General features: G+C 41.1%; 7 protein-coding genes across 7 annotated transcripts; 4 read left to right on the top strand and 3 right to left on the bottom strand.

The window, feature by feature from the left end:
- Positions 1–4: 4 nt before the first annotated feature.
- On the bottom strand, positions 5–502 carry JH06_1078 (cysteine proteinase; the record flags this gene model as incomplete). The annotated part of the gene is made up of 1 exon (XM_014673901.1): positions 5–502. The coding sequence occupies one exon, from the start codon at positions 500–502 to the stop codon at positions 5–7; it is 498 nt and encodes a 165-aa protein (XP_014529387.1).
- Positions 503–1,056: 554 nt separating this feature from the next.
- Positions 1,057–1,911, top strand: JH06_1077 (hypothetical protein; the record flags this gene model as incomplete). The annotated part of the gene is made up of 4 exons (XM_014673900.1): positions 1,057–1,129; positions 1,160–1,174; positions 1,214–1,396; positions 1,436–1,911. The coding sequence occupies 4 exons, from the start codon at positions 1,057–1,059 to the stop codon at positions 1,909–1,911; spliced, it is 747 nt and encodes a 248-aa protein (XP_014529386.1).
- Positions 1,912–1,921: 10 nt separating this feature from the next.
- On the bottom strand, positions 1,922–4,311 carry JH06_1076 (translation elongation factor G; the record flags this gene model as incomplete). The annotated part of the gene is given in 9 exon segments (XM_014673899.1): positions 1,922–2,092; positions 2,125–2,165; positions 2,196–2,497; positions 2,517–3,056; positions 3,088–3,521; positions 3,553–3,822; positions 3,836–3,954; positions 3,975–4,161; positions 4,189–4,311. 9 exon segments carry the CDS (start codon positions 4,309–4,311, stop codon positions 1,922–1,924), a joined length of 2,187 nt encoding a protein of 728 aa, XP_014529385.1.
- Positions 4,312–4,775: 464 nt separating this feature from the next.
- JH06_1075 (hypothetical protein) lies at positions 4,776–8,470 on the top strand (the record flags this gene model as incomplete). Its single annotated transcript, XM_014673898.1, has 8 exons — positions 4,776–4,814; positions 4,847–5,332; positions 5,364–6,035; positions 6,067–6,170; positions 6,201–6,573; positions 6,604–7,006; positions 7,038–7,915; positions 7,946–8,470. The coding sequence occupies 8 exons, from the start codon at positions 4,776–4,778 to the stop codon at positions 8,468–8,470; spliced, it is 3,480 nt and encodes a 1,159-aa protein (XP_014529384.1).
- Positions 8,471–8,786: 316 nt separating this feature from the next.
- Positions 8,787–9,392, top strand: JH06_1074 (hypothetical protein; the record flags this gene model as incomplete). The annotated part of the gene is given in 4 exon segments (XM_014673897.1): positions 8,787–8,873; positions 8,903–9,094; positions 9,125–9,340; positions 9,354–9,392. The coding sequence occupies 4 exon segments, from the start codon at positions 8,787–8,789 to the stop codon at positions 9,390–9,392; spliced, it is 534 nt and encodes a 177-aa protein (XP_014529383.1).
- Positions 9,393–9,489: 97 nt separating this feature from the next.
- JH06_1073 (mitochondrial iron ion transporter) lies at positions 9,490–10,642 on the bottom strand (the record flags this gene model as incomplete). Its single annotated transcript, XM_014673896.1, has 5 exons — positions 9,490–9,838; positions 9,869–9,978; positions 10,009–10,116; positions 10,147–10,518; positions 10,550–10,642. The coding sequence occupies 5 exons, from the start codon at positions 10,640–10,642 to the stop codon at positions 9,490–9,492; spliced, it is 1,032 nt and encodes a 343-aa protein (XP_014529382.1).
- Positions 10,643–11,558: 916 nt separating this feature from the next.
- On the top strand, positions 11,559–15,258 carry JH06_1072 (kinesin family-like protein; the record flags this gene model as incomplete). The annotated part of the gene is made up of 3 exons (XM_014673895.1): positions 11,559–11,870; positions 11,902–12,318; positions 12,349–15,258. 3 exons carry the CDS (start codon positions 11,559–11,561, stop codon positions 15,256–15,258), a joined length of 3,639 nt encoding a protein of 1,212 aa, XP_014529381.1.
- Between the last annotated feature and the right edge of the window lie 381 nt (positions 15,259–15,639).

The following is a 15,639-nucleotide window of genomic DNA, read 5'->3' as shown; positions in this document are numbered from 1 at the left end:
TATCTTACAAGGGACATAGGAAATCAGCTTGAGTATCATTGATCCGTTGAAACTCCTGTGCTAACGTATCTTCCAATCGGCAATTATTCCGAATCTGGCACTCAATATGATCAAAGGTGTCTTCGGAATAAAAGACACGATGGCATCGGAGACAACATCGACAGACCTTGTGAAGACCAGTGAATACATTGGTTAAAGAGGAGAAGAGAGAAGCCTTTCCAAGGAGATTTAAAAAGTCTTTGAAAGCGACCATAACTGTTGTAAGAAACTGGAAACAATCACCCATCTCATTTGTCTTTAGGTTAAGAACTGAGAAGATTGGTGAGGGATCACAAACAGCATTTGGAGATAGAGCCATTGAAGCAAAGAGAGTTTGAAGCGAATTAATAATGGTCTTTCCTTCTCCATAGTCAAAACTCATTCTATTCGTTAACCCACTCTTCCCAGAAATACGTAACTTTCCTGAAAGGTAACAAATGATACAAGCACTGAAGGATAACATTAGCATAACAAGTCTTTCCAACATTCTTCAATCCACAAGGAAATGTTGGAATTCTAGGGACAGGGGGAGAAAATGGATCCAAGACTAGCATCTCCTTCAATGTCTGGGGAATCAGTTCAGAATGAATTCCATTTCTATGAAATGAGTCTGAGCATTCCAAAACTCACAGACAAAGAGGATTATTTGTACACAATTCAGGGTTATCATGCCCTAAGCGATTAATACTAGGAGAATCGCATTACGGTCATCGCTCCAATACTTTGAATTCATATGATAGGCATCTTCGAATTCAAGTGTTGTTGGGACAACAGACACAGGTCCCGATAGCTTTTTCATAGTATTCTGTTTAATTGCTATAGTTGTAGCAATAAATCTTTCTCCTTAAATAAGATAAGTGAAAAAGAAAAATGCAAGCGGTGGGACTCGAACCCACGCGTGCGAACACACTACGACCTGAACGTAGCACCTTGGACCACTCGGTCACGCTTGCTTGTATTATTTGTCCTTTCTTGCTATATATGAAAGAGAGGGTGAGTGGATTCATCATATATATCATGAGTGATTGGACTTCCTTGCCATCTGGAAGAGGTCGAGGAGGAGGAATCGATCCATTTGCGGATTCAATGGGTACGAGTTAGATTACGTGTTTATAAGTAGGATCCAGTTCAATTGGTATGAAATATTAAGATTTTTGTCATCAGATAGGAATAGGCAGAGGCCGAGGGGGTGGAATTGATCCGTTTGCTGAGAAGAAGAGTGATTCAAAGGCACCTTCATTAGGTAATGGGAACTGGAAGTGTCCTCAGTGTAACAATGTGAATTGGAGTTGGCGATCAGAGTGCAATAAGTGTCATTCTTCTGCTCCTGCAGGTGTAGTTGTTTCAGATCAGAAAAGTAAGAAAGGTTAGAATGGAGGGGATATGTGATGAGTAGATGCATCAGGGAAAGCTCTCTTCAAAGCCGGAGATTGGCAGTGCACGAAGTGTGGAAATGTGAATTGGGAGAATCGCAAGGTGTGTAATGTCTGCGGTCTTCCCAAGGAAGTGGATCAAGGAGAAAGAAAGGGAGCAGGTGGAGGTTTCTACGAACGCCAAGATCCCACTGATCGGGTTGAGCATTCTTCGGATGATGACGACATATATGATGCATTTGGTCGGAAGAAGAAGAAGTATCGTCATGGAAGTGCTCTTGCTAGTGCTTCGATTGAAACAAGTACATTGAAAAAGGATACTCAAAGCATTCCCAAGGACGAGAATGACTCACATAGCAAATCAATAGATCCTTATGACTCTTCCAGTGATTCTAGACACTCTCATCGTACTCGAAGCCGATCTAGAGATCGGGATTATTCGCATAGTAGATCAAGAGGTCATCACAGATCTCATCATCATCATTTTATTGTTTGTTGACTTAAACACATCATTCCATCTTCTTGATACTTTCAACTACATCATCAGGTACTTCCACATATTTGTCAAAAGATAAAGAGAATGAATTCTCACCTCCAGTGAGAATACGTATGATCGATGAGTAACCAATCATTTCGGCTAAAGGGACTTCTGCATGAATAATTGACTTTGGACACACTTGCTAACACATGATACCCCACTCTCATCCCATACCGATACATTCGATCCAATCTCCTTAATGACTCCTCGGCGTTCTACAATTCATTCTTCACCTCAGTATTTACTCGAGGTCAAATCACTGACTACATTCCCCAGACTCTCGGTATTAATGTTTGCTTCATATTTCATCACAGGCTCTAGAAGTATGTTACGATGCTCACGCAACCCTGAACTCAAACAAGTGATTAGTGCCGCTTGAACAACAATGGACGGAGTCTGAGGTTCCCATAAGCACAGTTCTGGTTTCATACTCACTCTCACATTATGCATTGAATAACCCAGAATTGGTCCACGAGAGAGACATGAGTGAATTCCTTCTCGAAGAATATGAACCATCTCATCTGTGAGACGTGTAGTTGTGTTGAATCTAGATAAGAGAATCATACGAACAGTACTTATTATCATCCACAATGATTTCATTATCATCCTTCACAGAAGGACTCACTTCCACACCCACTTTCACGTGATACGAACGATTATTCACAGTTCGATCATATTCACCTGTCAAAATAGATTCTTCACCAACAGTTTCTCGATAATTCACACGCATTTTGCTATAGAAAGCCTCCAAGCCGAACTCCCGTTTTAGGCGTTGCTGAAGGACCTCTAAGTGAAGTTCACCCATTCCAGAGAGGAGAAGTTGAGCTGATTCTTCATCATTCTGTACTTGAAGAGAGGGATCTTCCTTTGACAATACAGAGAGAACCTTCTCTAGCTTGGTAAGTTGGACTTGATTCTCTGCTTCCACATTCACAGTAAAGACAGGTGCACTAGGACGAATAGGTTCTAACAAAAAGCTTGGAGCATCTTTGGGAGTAACAAGAGTATCACCAGTTTGGACACTCGTTAGTCCATGCAAGGCTACAATCTGTCCTGTACGTACTGCATCTAATGAATCCGTATGATCAGCACTAATCTGCATGATTCTAAGTATGACAATCAAAGATATGAACTAACCTTAACACCTTCTCTGTTTTCTTCGTTCGAGTATTGTATACTGTTCCTTTGGTTTTTAATTCTCCTTGATATACTCGAGCAAAGACGATCATCCCTTGGGTTGTGTACTGAAGTTTGAAAGCATACATGATTAATGGTTTCTTTTTTAAGTATCGAGAAAGCGAAGGAGAAGCTTTACCATGCAAGGCATCTTCAAATGGAATGGAAAGGAGTTCCTTATTAACATAGTAAAATATATCTGGGAGAGCTACATCCAATGGTGAAGGTAATAAGGCATCTACAGCATCTAGCAATTGCTGAACACCTTTATTTTTCAGAGAACTTCCACAGAATACGGGGACTTGATCAAAACGATGGTTCTTTGCTTCATTAAGAAGAACTCTGCGCACTGCAGCTGTTAATTGAGATGGATCTTGCATTTGACTCGTTTTACCCTATTCAATGACTCCTTCGTCTTATTCTCACTTCCAAATACAAGTCAGAATAACTATTATCAACTTCAGCTAATTGCTCGATCAATTCATCTCGTAAACTATCTGCTTTTGATACCAGTTCACTTGGTAACGTCTCTTCTGTGAAATCTCCCTCATCATTTTCTGCAAAACGAATGTAATTATGATGAATCACATCAATCATACCACAGAATCGTTCATCCACGAAATGAGGATACTGCAGCTTCAGGCATGAGACTCCCAATCGTTCTTTCACCGAAACAGTCTGATCATCAGAATAACCCTGAACCTCATACAACTCGATCAAAGTCAGCACCGATTCGATCCATTTTGTTTATATAGAGAAGACGAGGAAGACGGTAGCGATTGGCTTGTTCCCAGACAGTTTCAGCTACAATCATAGGAGGAGAATAGACTCACTCTGAGCTTCGACACCTGCAACCCCATCTAGAACAGCAATTCCACCATCGAGGACACGGAGACAACGTTCAACTTCAATTGAAAAGTCCACATGTCCAGGAGTATCGATCAGATTCACAATACTTGACTTCCATGGAAACGAGATTGCCGCACTTTGAATCGTAATCCCTCTCTCACGTTCTTCCTGCAGGAAATCCGTAACCTACCTCTCACACATTGACTTGAAAACGACTGTATTTCCATCATCCACATTTCCCGGCTCTCTGACAATACCAGCATAGTACAACATCTTTTCAGTGGTTGTAGTCTTTCCTGCATCGATATGGGCAAAGATCCCGATATTGCGAATCATAGAAAGGTAATTTTTCTTCTATAACAATGACAACAGATCTAGTTCTATTACCATCTCGTTTGTCGACCCAAACAGACGATTGATTCCTCGATTCTGCCAAATACCTAGTTGAGTATGGAGAAAGGATCGTAGGGGATGCAAACGAGTTAACATGAAGAGAAACTACGAAGAATTGGAGATTTGACCCTATCAGAATCGGCTATTTTATTCGTATTCCAGAAAGAGGTCATATCTATGATGGAAATGGGTCCTTTTTCTGTCACAATAGTTTGATCCCAGTGAATTCCTGAGTCGACATTGGGATGAATCAAGACGTGTTTGCTGAAGTCCGCAGACATAAAGAGAGTTCTGATAAATACAAGTCAGAAAACTACAATGTCCTGGAAGCGGTCGACGAGATCATCAGATCGAAAAAAGGTGTCTCTACCTATTTGCCTTCTCCAGTGGAGTATTTTTCATGTCTCATGTCCACTCTTACCCAGGACACGGATAGGCGACGAAGTGTATGGTTCTTTTTTCATGTTCTTACGTTTAGTTGCTATATCTCCTCCAAGTCGTTTTACCAAGTGTTTCTGACAATGTCAAGCGTTTAAAGTGCAATGATTGTTTGGACATTTTCTTGAACATTTACAAATCCCATCAAAACGATATCGAGCCATCAGCAGTTCGTTCTCTTGTGGCTTGTATTGGAGAGATTCTGATTGTTCAAGAAACGTCTTCAGAACTCTGGGAATCCAGTATTGTGAAGAAGTCTTTTTCTTTACTACTTTCATCTTGTATGCACGATAGTGGTAAGGTACGTCGTTTTGCTCAGGATGTATTGCTTCAAATCCTGGAGGTGCACTCGCAGAATGGTTTTTCCATTACATCTCGACAGATCATTCGTCAACTCGATGTTCTTTGCAAGGAGTTCAACGAAGATGATTATCATGATGTCATTAATTATCTGATGTTCGTTGCAAGAGCCATTCTTCTCATCAATCAATTTTTCTATCCTACTCTTTTCCAGCTTCTTTTCAAAGTCTTCTATCATCTCTTTATCTCATTTCTAGCTTCGTCAACATCAGTGTCCTATGATTGATACTCGAGCCTTGCATCCTCTAAAGATTCTCATTGAATCAGATCGTTATTTGGAACCTGAACTTATTACATCTGCATTCACTCAACTCCAAGCTCTTCCATCTCCTGTCACTGCCAATGAGAAAGATACGACTGAATATGTCACAGTTCTGTCCTTGCTGTGTCGTTCTCTTCTCCTTATGGATGCACCTACTTATCTCAATACCTTTATCACAATCACTAAGGGAACAATTGCATACTTCCTGACACCTGATATGGCTCTTCACAAATCCATTGCCATGTTTCTAATTGATTTCTATCCATCTCTCTCTTCCTTAGTATCACAATCTTTCCCTGAAGGCATTGCTCAACAATTTGTTCAACTCTATCTCGATACTCTCCAATTCAGATATCAGCATGCCTGGACCTATCTGTTGCCTGTAATCTCAGCTATGGTCCGTCTCATTGGACCTGTGTACCCTAATCTCTTTGGTGATCTCCTCCAGCAGCTACTTGCTATTTATGATTCCTCTGTCCAGGGTGACTCTGCGTATCTTTTCATTCCAGTTCTCATCTCTAGATTCCAAATGATTCTGACGAAGACCATGGGTTATTGTGTTGAGGCCTTAGGTCCTGAAGTATTTATCAGTATTGTTCCTATTGTGGTAAAGATTGAACTCCTGTGATTACTCATAGGATCCTCAAACAGGTCTTCCTTCCGAGAATCACTACTTCCTCTTTCAGTTGATTAGTGATCATGTCCGTCATTCTCAGAGTCATCTCCAGTTCTTCTTCGAACAGTATCTCTGATGAAGAGATATCATTCGTAGACTCTTACCCATCGCAAAGGCTTGTCATGCAGCAGCTTCTCGTGCTTCCAATCCAGCTCTGAAGCGTCGTTATGTGACTTATGTCGTTGATATTTGGAGTATGTTTGGATCGTTCTGTGTGTGTGCTGTGGATGCTATGACAATGTTACCAATGTACAGCAAGAGTATCATGGGAGCTATGACAGACTCTACATATCGTGAACTGAGTGTAATCGTCTGTAAAGGACTGACTCTCCTTATTCGCAGCAATCAGTTGGCTTTGGAGGATCAACAAGAGAGCCCAGAAATTGAGAGTGAGAATGACAGTGAGAGTGAAACGGATCCTGAGATTCAAGAAGGGAGGATTCGAGATGAAGATCTGGGAGAAGAAATCGTGGGTATTTTGTGAATTCCTAATTTCAAGATTCCCTTCCTCGAGATTCTCAACACTACACGAGCTCCTCGTTTAGATCGTTCCATCGCCACAGCGAATTTGGAGGCTCTCCAGAGACTTTGTGAAGAGTTGCTAATGACTTTGTTGAGTCTCTACGAGCAATGGCATGGTGATTTCTCAACCGAAATCCCTCGATTTTCTGGAATTGGAGTTGGTGGTGATAATGCAAGTGTTCAGGTGGTTCGTTGTGCTCTGGAGACCATGTTTTCAATTGCTCCAAGCGAATTAGTGAGCAAGCTACTGAAACAGATCTTAGGGAAGTTGTTAACTGCCTTTACGAACGATAATCCAGCCGAAGCAGACTTGTGTGCTGGTCAGAGTATCATTCTGACTGGTTTATTATCAACAGTAATTCGATATGTGAAGGATGATGGTAGGGAATGATAAGAATGAATGAAATGAAGAGGTTACAGTGATCATACGATGTTTACGACCTCATCTGAATAATGATGAGATACCAATTCTCCAAAAACGAGTTTATTTCTGTCTTCTGTGTATTTGCAAATATCATTCAACACTCTTACTCACATCAATGCTTTCAGATATCCAATCAATGCTAGTAGAGAGTATATTGTCAATTAGTGTTGTGAGTAAGAAGTATCGTTTGAAGTGTCTATCGTATCTCTCTCGTTCTTTGGATCCAGGGAATGAGGCTCATATTCAGTTCATCCTACAAGTGTTGCCTGAAGTTGTTCTTTGTGTGAAGGACTCGAGTAAGAAGGTCCGAGCTATTTGCTTGGCTATAGTAACTCGATTCTCTGATGTTATGGCTCATTCTACTGTTTCATATCAACGTAACGATGGTTCTACTCATCAAGCTTCATTGCGAGAATACTTAGGACTCCTTACAGCCTGCTTGACGGCTCAGTCAACTCATATGCAAGCAGCTGCTGTGTTGTCACTGGCTGTAGTTCTCCGTTATCATTGGAAGACCAATCCATGTGAGGATATCCTTCTGGATGTGTTGCATTGTGTTTATGAGCTGATGAAGATGGGGAATAGAGAACTTGTGAAGGCTGGCTTACGATATATTCGCATTGCATGTCGACTTTTAAATGAAGATGATTTGATGACAGAAATCGATGCGATTATGGAACATGTCATGGCAACTGGAAGTGAGAACAAAAATAAGTTCCGAACTACGATTCGAAGCATTCTCGAAGTATTGTTACGCCGTGTTGGTGAGGAAGAAGTACGTTCTCTAATGCCTGAAGAGGATTTGGCTCTACTAACAAACATTCTACGAATGGAACGTAGAAAAGAAAATACAAAGAAACATGACGTGAGAGATTGAAGTGAAAGTAATGAATAGGAAGAAGAAGCTGATTCAACTCGGAATGGAAAGCAGCAAGGCCGAGCTCGGTATATTCATGACGGAGAAGAGACATTGGATTTATTGAATGTGGAAGATGTTACACGTGGTGTGCGTTCTCGTCGAGAGGAGAGTGAGAGCGAGAGTGAACTAGAAATGGATGAAAATGGACGATTTATTGTCAAAGAGGATGAGGAAGAAGAAGAGGAAGAGACAAAGAAGAGAACTGCTCCAAGTGAGGAAGTGGATGAAGAGGAAAAGAAGGGAGGTAGAAAGATCGGTTCAATCCGTCGTTCAGGTGGCATGAAACGAAATGTGAATGAAGATGGATCTCGGTTCCGAGCCACAAAGGCTAAAGGAGATATGAAGAAGGGAAATGTGGATCCATATGCTTATATCTCGTTAGATTCACGAATTCTGAGCAAGAAGAAGAAGAATCAGACGATTGGAAAGTTCAAGAATCTAATTGGTGCTGCAAAGAAGGGAGCCAAAGAAGGATCTGCAAAGAGAAGAAAACACAACTAGAACATCGTTATTTTATTCGTTTTCTTTGTTTGTGACTTCATTCCATTTGTTGACTTGTGCGGATTTCCTATGAATAAACTCAATATCTCAGGAGATCCATATTTTTATGCACAGCAGTACGATATCTCTTTGTTCGGTTACATCCCAGGACTTTTGACAAGCGACTAAAAGATACGAAAGAACTGTTCGAGAAGTGGAAAACTGTAACAGATTCTGAGCAAACTAACATCTCGAATGATCAACTCCGTGTATACACAAGAGGTGTGGATTTCTTATTGTTTCTGAGAAGGTAGATTTATTGGCTCAATTAGATGATATGGAAAACTTGATTTCGGAGCTAACACGTTGTATGGGTATCATTGAGAAGAATAGAGATTCAAGTCGTTTTCAATATATTGACAATGTAAATTCGTCATTTTATCATGATTGTAGGAAGAAATGGAAAGAAGGAGGAAGTATCTCGCTGATATCAAAGTGATCGTTCATTCAATTCGAGATAATATGCGGAAACAAAGAATGTCGATCCGCAAAGAAAATAAGGCGCTGAAGGAGGATCTAACAAATGCAGTAGCCCACGAAGATCAAGAAGATTTAGCAGCAAAAGGGAATCGTATTATCAAAGAAGTATAAAATGGGGGATATTGTAACGTGAAGCAACTGATTCAGGAACAAGAAGATATGATCGATGAGATAAGCTCGGGAGTCCAGAGGCTCAATGATATGGCACATACAATTCAAGATGAAATTCAGCAACATGATCGTCTTATCGATGAGGTTGAAATCCAAGTCGATGTTTCTCAAACGAAATTGGAGCACAATCGGCGCCAGGTGGAGAGATTTCTACATACCAACAGTGGAATCAAAGGAAATGTGTAATGTGTAGATTGGTGTGAGATTAAAACCATCTTTTGTCTGTTTTTGATCGCTTTAGTGCTTATTTTCTCACTCCTCTTCTTTTCTGTTTCTTTCAAACACAAATCCATGCTTTCAACAAATCACTCAGTAAAAGACTACACATCTCATTTCCTTTCCTCTGGAAGAATGCCAATTTTGGGATTCACAATCTCGTTCGTAATTACGACTTCAACATCATCCTTCTTCTCAGGCGGGATGATCGATTCATCATTATCACTATTCTCAGGAATGATTTCAACAACAGGTTTTTCTCCTTCCTGAGGAATCTCTGTATGAATTCCAGCACCTCCTCCTAGTAGCAATTGTCTGTGATGAGCATAAGGATTAACCATTTCAACAGAGAAAATGCAAACACCTTCAAGATTGCGCAATGCCATATCAATCTTATCCTTGTTTACGAAGATGTCTTCTAAAGATGCATTCTGAGGAGGACAGATACGAACAATCGTATGTCTTGAAATGAGTAGAATGAAATATTGCTACATGAAAGATCCTGAGCGGCGAGCGAGTAATTCTTCAATGCGGAAATCTTCACTTTTCACATTGTTTACGGCTGTAATAATCTTCAGACGAGTCTTATCATCGACTCCAAGCTATTTATCATACATATCCAACACATGTACATCTAATGCCTCCTTTAGTGCATCTCGACAAATATCATAACCAGCTTTCAAAATTGTATATCCTACCATAGCACCACCAATCGGGTCAAGCCATGGAGCGCCAATATACTATACATCAACCTTCTGCATCTCGAATACTCGGCCACAAAGACCCACGAGTGCAACAATAGACGAAAGAGCATCTGCACGATGATGAAGAGCATTCGCATAGAGAACGTTGCTATCATATTTCTTCGCCAAACGATTGGACCACAAATAGATCCAATATTTGATGAAGATTGTTCCGGCAACGGTTCCTACACCAATACTATTTAAAAGGAAATAATATTTGGGATTATTGATAATACCTGTGTGAGCAACAGCAGCAATTTCAGCTGATGCAGCTCCGGCTTGGATAATTGAAGGATCAATAGGTGCTGGATGCACCATTGCCATGAACAGTTCGTAGGCATGAACAAAGACACCTCCGGCCGTTCCGATCAGCAGACCACCTACAGCAAGACATGAAAGCTATGGATGATTAGATTCCAGTACATGTTACAGTCTCAATCTTCCCATAACCAAACACCCATTTCTTATTGGGTGGTCGACGGCAGATCTTTACACATCCTAATGTAACGAGATCGACCACCATCGATGATAGAGAGTGTGCAGCGTAATCGAGTCAAGAATACAAGAAGCCTTTAGGATTAAGGATATATCTGCAATGATTGAAGTCGAATTCAACATCCAACCGACCGCACCTTTCACAGTTGTCATGAAAATATCCACACCCAGACTCCAGTAGGCAATCTTCTGTGATTCATGTTGCTGCTCCAATTCCTTTTCGGACATTTGTGGTCCCGACTGTTTATGATGAAATCGATACATTCCATTCTAATTTATTACCATTCTTCTTTTCTCTGTACCATAGCTGAACTATCCACAGTATATGGATATGAGGCTACGTAATGCTGTCGTATACTGTAACAGGAGTTCCTGCCCACCATACTACTCATGCTACGAGCAAGTACAGGAAGCATTGGGAATGAAGACTTAGTGGCCACATTTCCAATACTCCTTAACAAGTACGGGTAACTACGTATCATCACTCTTTATAAATGGTTAAGTGTCTGGTCACTCCACATTTTCTCCCTATTTTCACAAGAGTATTTCAAATTCTGACTTCATTTTCTCAGCGATTCTTTGATTGTTAGACTTGCACATTGTATGAACGACTCTACACAAGAACACATTGCAGTTGCAGTGAGAGTTCGTCCTCTAAATGCCCGAGAAGTAACTTTTCGTTATGTAACACTATTTCATAGCTGACGCAAGGAAATCGGAATTGCTGGAAATGTAATTCCGCATTGCGGTGTCTTCACCAAGTGGATGAGAAAGATAGTGTAATCCCAAATTCGATTTATTCCTATGGTATGGTTATGTCTAAGCTTATTACTATCCTTTAGATTGTGTATTTGGACATGAATCCACCACTGAAGATGTCTACAAAGGGGTTGGGAAGCATATTGTTGATTCTTTTGTTCAGGGAATCAATGGTAACTTTATCGATGTGTCATTTTATTGTAGGAACGATCTTTGCCTATGGTCAAACATCCTCAGGGAAAACGTATACAATGCATGGAGATGAATCTTCTCCAGGTTTACTCTATTTAGCTTCCAAAGATATCTTTGATTATGTAGCGAGTACAAAAACTCGTGAGTTTATTCTGCGAGCTTCGTATGTTGAAATTTATAAAGAAGAAGTGAAGGATTTATTGGATCCTTCCACTCCAAATTTGCGTATTCGTGAAAGTTATGAACGGGGAGTCTATGTGGAATCACGAGAAGAAGTAATTCACAATTATAATGACTTGCTTACAGTTCGGAGTGAGATGAGATGTTGATATGTAGTTGTTGCAAGTTGGTGAGAAGAATCGTCATGTAGGAGTCACTAACATGAATCAGCAGTCCAGCCGTTCTCATACTATCTTTCGTATCATTTGTGAAAGTCGATTGCGACCAGACCTCGCTGAAGCCTCTTCAGATCCTGGAGGTGTGTTGGTGAGCCAGTTATCTCTTGTGGATCTTGCTGGTTCGGAGAGTGTGAAGTACACAGGAGCAACAGGCGAGACTCTGGATGAAGCCAGAAAGATCAATCTGAGTCTGTCTGTTTTATCTCGTGTAATCTCAGCGCTGGCAAGCAAAACAGCAGAGAACAGTCATATCAGTTATCGTGACAGCAAACTTACTCGTCTTCTCCAGTCTTCATTAGATGGAAACGCCCGTACTGCGATTATTGCTTGTGTAACTCCAGCCTCCTCGTTTTGTGTAGGAGAAGACGAGAGTGTTGACGAGTAGATGGAGACAGTAAGTACTTTGAAGTTTGCTCAGCGAGCCAAATCAGTGAACACGGCAGCAAAGGTGAATGAAGTGTTGGATGACAAGGCACTCATTAGGAAGCTACGAAAAGAGAATGAAACTCTGAAGCAGCAGCTTCAAGCTGGTTCCTCGTCTGTAGAGGATAGTGGTTCTCTCCAACAGAGAGATCGTGAGTGGACTGAGGTTCAGACTCGTTTGGAGGATATGAGTCGAGATATGCATGATAAGGAACTGTTACTCCAAAAGCAAAGGACCGAGAAGTCGAGTGTGGAAGCAGAGTTAGTACTGAGTCAGGCAAGAGAACAGGACCTCCAATCAACCCTCACCGAAGTATTGAATAAACTGGGAGTTTCTGAGAAGAAAGTAGATGAATTGGAGCAACAATTGACTGAGGTATTGGGACGACAACAAGAGGAGGAGAGAGTACTCCAGCAAGCGCAACAAGAGTTGGAGAGGTTGCGAAAGCAGAATATGGAATGGTTGCTGGTAGCAAAGCATATGTCCTTACTCTCTGAGGCTTATCAAGAAGCTGGAACTTCTTTGAATGAACCACAGGATTTATCTTCGGTCATGCAGCAGATAACAAATCAGATGAAGGAATTACGAAGGTCTAATGATGAGATGAAGAAGAAACAAGAGGAATGGGAACGAGAACGAGATTCGCTTCAGAACCAGCTAGACGAGGTAATGAAGGCGAAGGAACAGTTAGAGACTGAGAACGCTCGTATGACAGAACAACTCTTTGTGTTGATTCCTGAAGTGAAATCGCTTCAAGAATCAACAATGGAGTTACAGACAGAAGTGAAACATGGAGAAGATGAATGTAATAGAGCGATATTAGAGAAGGAAACAGCAATCAGAGAAAAGGAGTCACTTTTGGAGGAGAAAATCAAGTTAGAGGGATCGTTGGAACAATTGCAGAGTGACATGACTGCGCTTCGCCAACAGCTGGAGAGGTTGGAAGAGGAACGAGGTTCGCTACGAAGTCGAATCCAGCAAGCAGAAGAGTGGAGACAAGAGACGGAACAATTGAGAATTTTGGCTCAAGAGTCCTTGGAGAGTGTTGAGATATTGAAAGAAGCAGTAGAGAAAGGACAACAAGAGAAAAAGGAAGTGATAGAGAGAATGAATCGAGATAGAGATGTGATTGTGACAAAGATGGAGAAGGAGAAGGAAGAAGACTTGACCAGGATGAAGAAAGAGAAGGAGGAGACTCTGAGGAGGTTAGAAAAGGAGAAGGAGGAGATTCTGACGAGATTTGAGAAGGAGAAGGAGGAGATGATTCGAAGAGATGAAGAGATGCTGAAGGAGAAGGACAGTCAACTCCAGTCTGTTCAACGGGAACTGGAAAAGACGCTAACAGAACTCCAAAGTCAACTGCATCAGAAGGAAGCCACGATACATGCACTACAAACTCAGATTACTCTGTTGGAAAAGAAGGAAAAGACTGTCAACAAATCACTTCACAAGTCTGTTTCTGCTCTTGAAAAGGAGAAAAAGTCCTTAACAGATGAGCTTGGAGAAGTGAAGAAGTCAATGCACTCTAGTAATCTCTTGGTAAAACAACTTCAGGTAGAGATGAGTTCACTTCAACGTGTCATTCAGTGCTCAGATGAAGAGATTCTGGCTATGGACACCAATAAAGTCCTTGATGAAGATGATCTGAATACTCTCACACAACAGTTATGTCTCTTACGACGTGAGAAAGCAGCATCACAAGCCGAAGTTCAACGATTGATGGATCAATTGGAAGGGTTACGTGGTTCGTATGCTGATGGATATCGTGAAGCAGATTCCCTACAGAGGGAGTTGAAGGAAAGCGAAGCTTTTTTGGCGGTAGCAACAGATGCAAACGAACGAAGTCGTGTCCGAATCGCAGATCTAGAGGCAGAAGTGAAGAGAATTCTGGAGGAGAAATCGAAACTAGAATCAGAACTATCCCTGTTGAGAGAAAAAATGGCAACTATGGAGTCAGAGATGCAGTTGGCCCGACAAGAAACAGAGAAGGCTTCTCTAGAGGATAGTGAGATGTCAGATGCAATGGAAACACCTTCATTTTCTCACTCATCACCTTCACCTCAGCGTCCTAAGAAGGAACCCATTCTATCTCCAGAAGGAAAGCGAGTCTCTAAGATATGTGAGGATGATAAGGAAGTGGTGTCGTTAAAGAAGGAATTGAAGGAGGCGAATGACCGTTGCACACGCTTACAGCAGACAATCCAGTCAAAGTATACTGAATTTATGGAGATGAAGGAGCGAGTAACAACCATTGAGAGTGAGTTAGGACTATTGAAAGAATACTCAGAGAAGCTAGAACACTATAATGAGCGTCTGAGTCAGTCCTTGAGTCAAGCAAAGACAAAATATGAGAAGCTTCGCTCTCGGAACAAGGAGTTGGAGAAAACCAAGATGACTCAGGAACGATTAGAGTCGATTCGTCGTGTGATCACAGTGAAAAATGAATTGAAAGCTATGAACAAGGATTTGTTGGAGAAGAACGCAAAGGCAACACAGGAAGCCGTTCAGGCGAAGCAAGCAAAAATGAAAGTGGAAGAGGAGCTGGAGTTGGCTCAGAAGCGTGTAAAAGAGTGTGAATTGAAGATTGAAGAGTTGGAAGGAGATCTAAGAGAGGCACAGAATAATACAAGTACTAGTTCGTATGGGAGTTCGAGAGCGTTTTTGGAACAAGAGAATCTACGATTGACTGTGAAGATTGATGAGCTGAAGCAGCAAGTAGAAGAATTGAAACGAAAGGGTGGTGTAAAATTGGATACGCCTCCTGGAAGAAAAACTCCGATCAAAAGAACAAAAGATGTTCAATCACCTGCTAAACTGAGCAAACTCTCGGATTTCGATTTAGATGACCCTTCAAAATGTCAAACGCAGTAGCGTCTATTTTTCTCTTTTCTCGTTTGTTTGTTGTCCAGTCATTTGGTATCATGTATGGAATCATTCATGTTGTAAAGATTAGGGGATTTGCTTTCCTTCATCGAACAATTTCCTTCGCTACCGGTGCAGCTATCGCTGGAATTGGGTTCTTCTATCTAAATGATCAAATCCGTTTTTCAGTTCGTTTTACATGGATTTTTCTCATTGATTAGTATAATACTGTGTACAATCGCATTGTTGCCTCAAGTCCTCAACTGCAACTAACAAATGTATGTGAAAGATTGTAGAAATTACTGATTGTAGACAGATCAGCTTCCAGAGAGCAGAGATTATGTTGATTTCATGATAACGGGAACAAAGCGAGCTTGGAACGTATTTGAA

This window comes from Blastocystis sp. subtype 4 (genome assembly GCF_000743755.1).
Source record: "Blastocystis sp. subtype 4 strain WR1 chromosome Unknown seqid_0024, whole genome shotgun sequence".
Lineage (NCBI taxonomy): Eukaryota > Bigyra > Opalinata > Blastocystidae > Blastocystis > Blastocystis sp. subtype 4.
The sequence above is the reverse complement of the archived record's forward strand: the minus strand, read 5'-3'. Positions and strand labels throughout refer to the sequence as shown.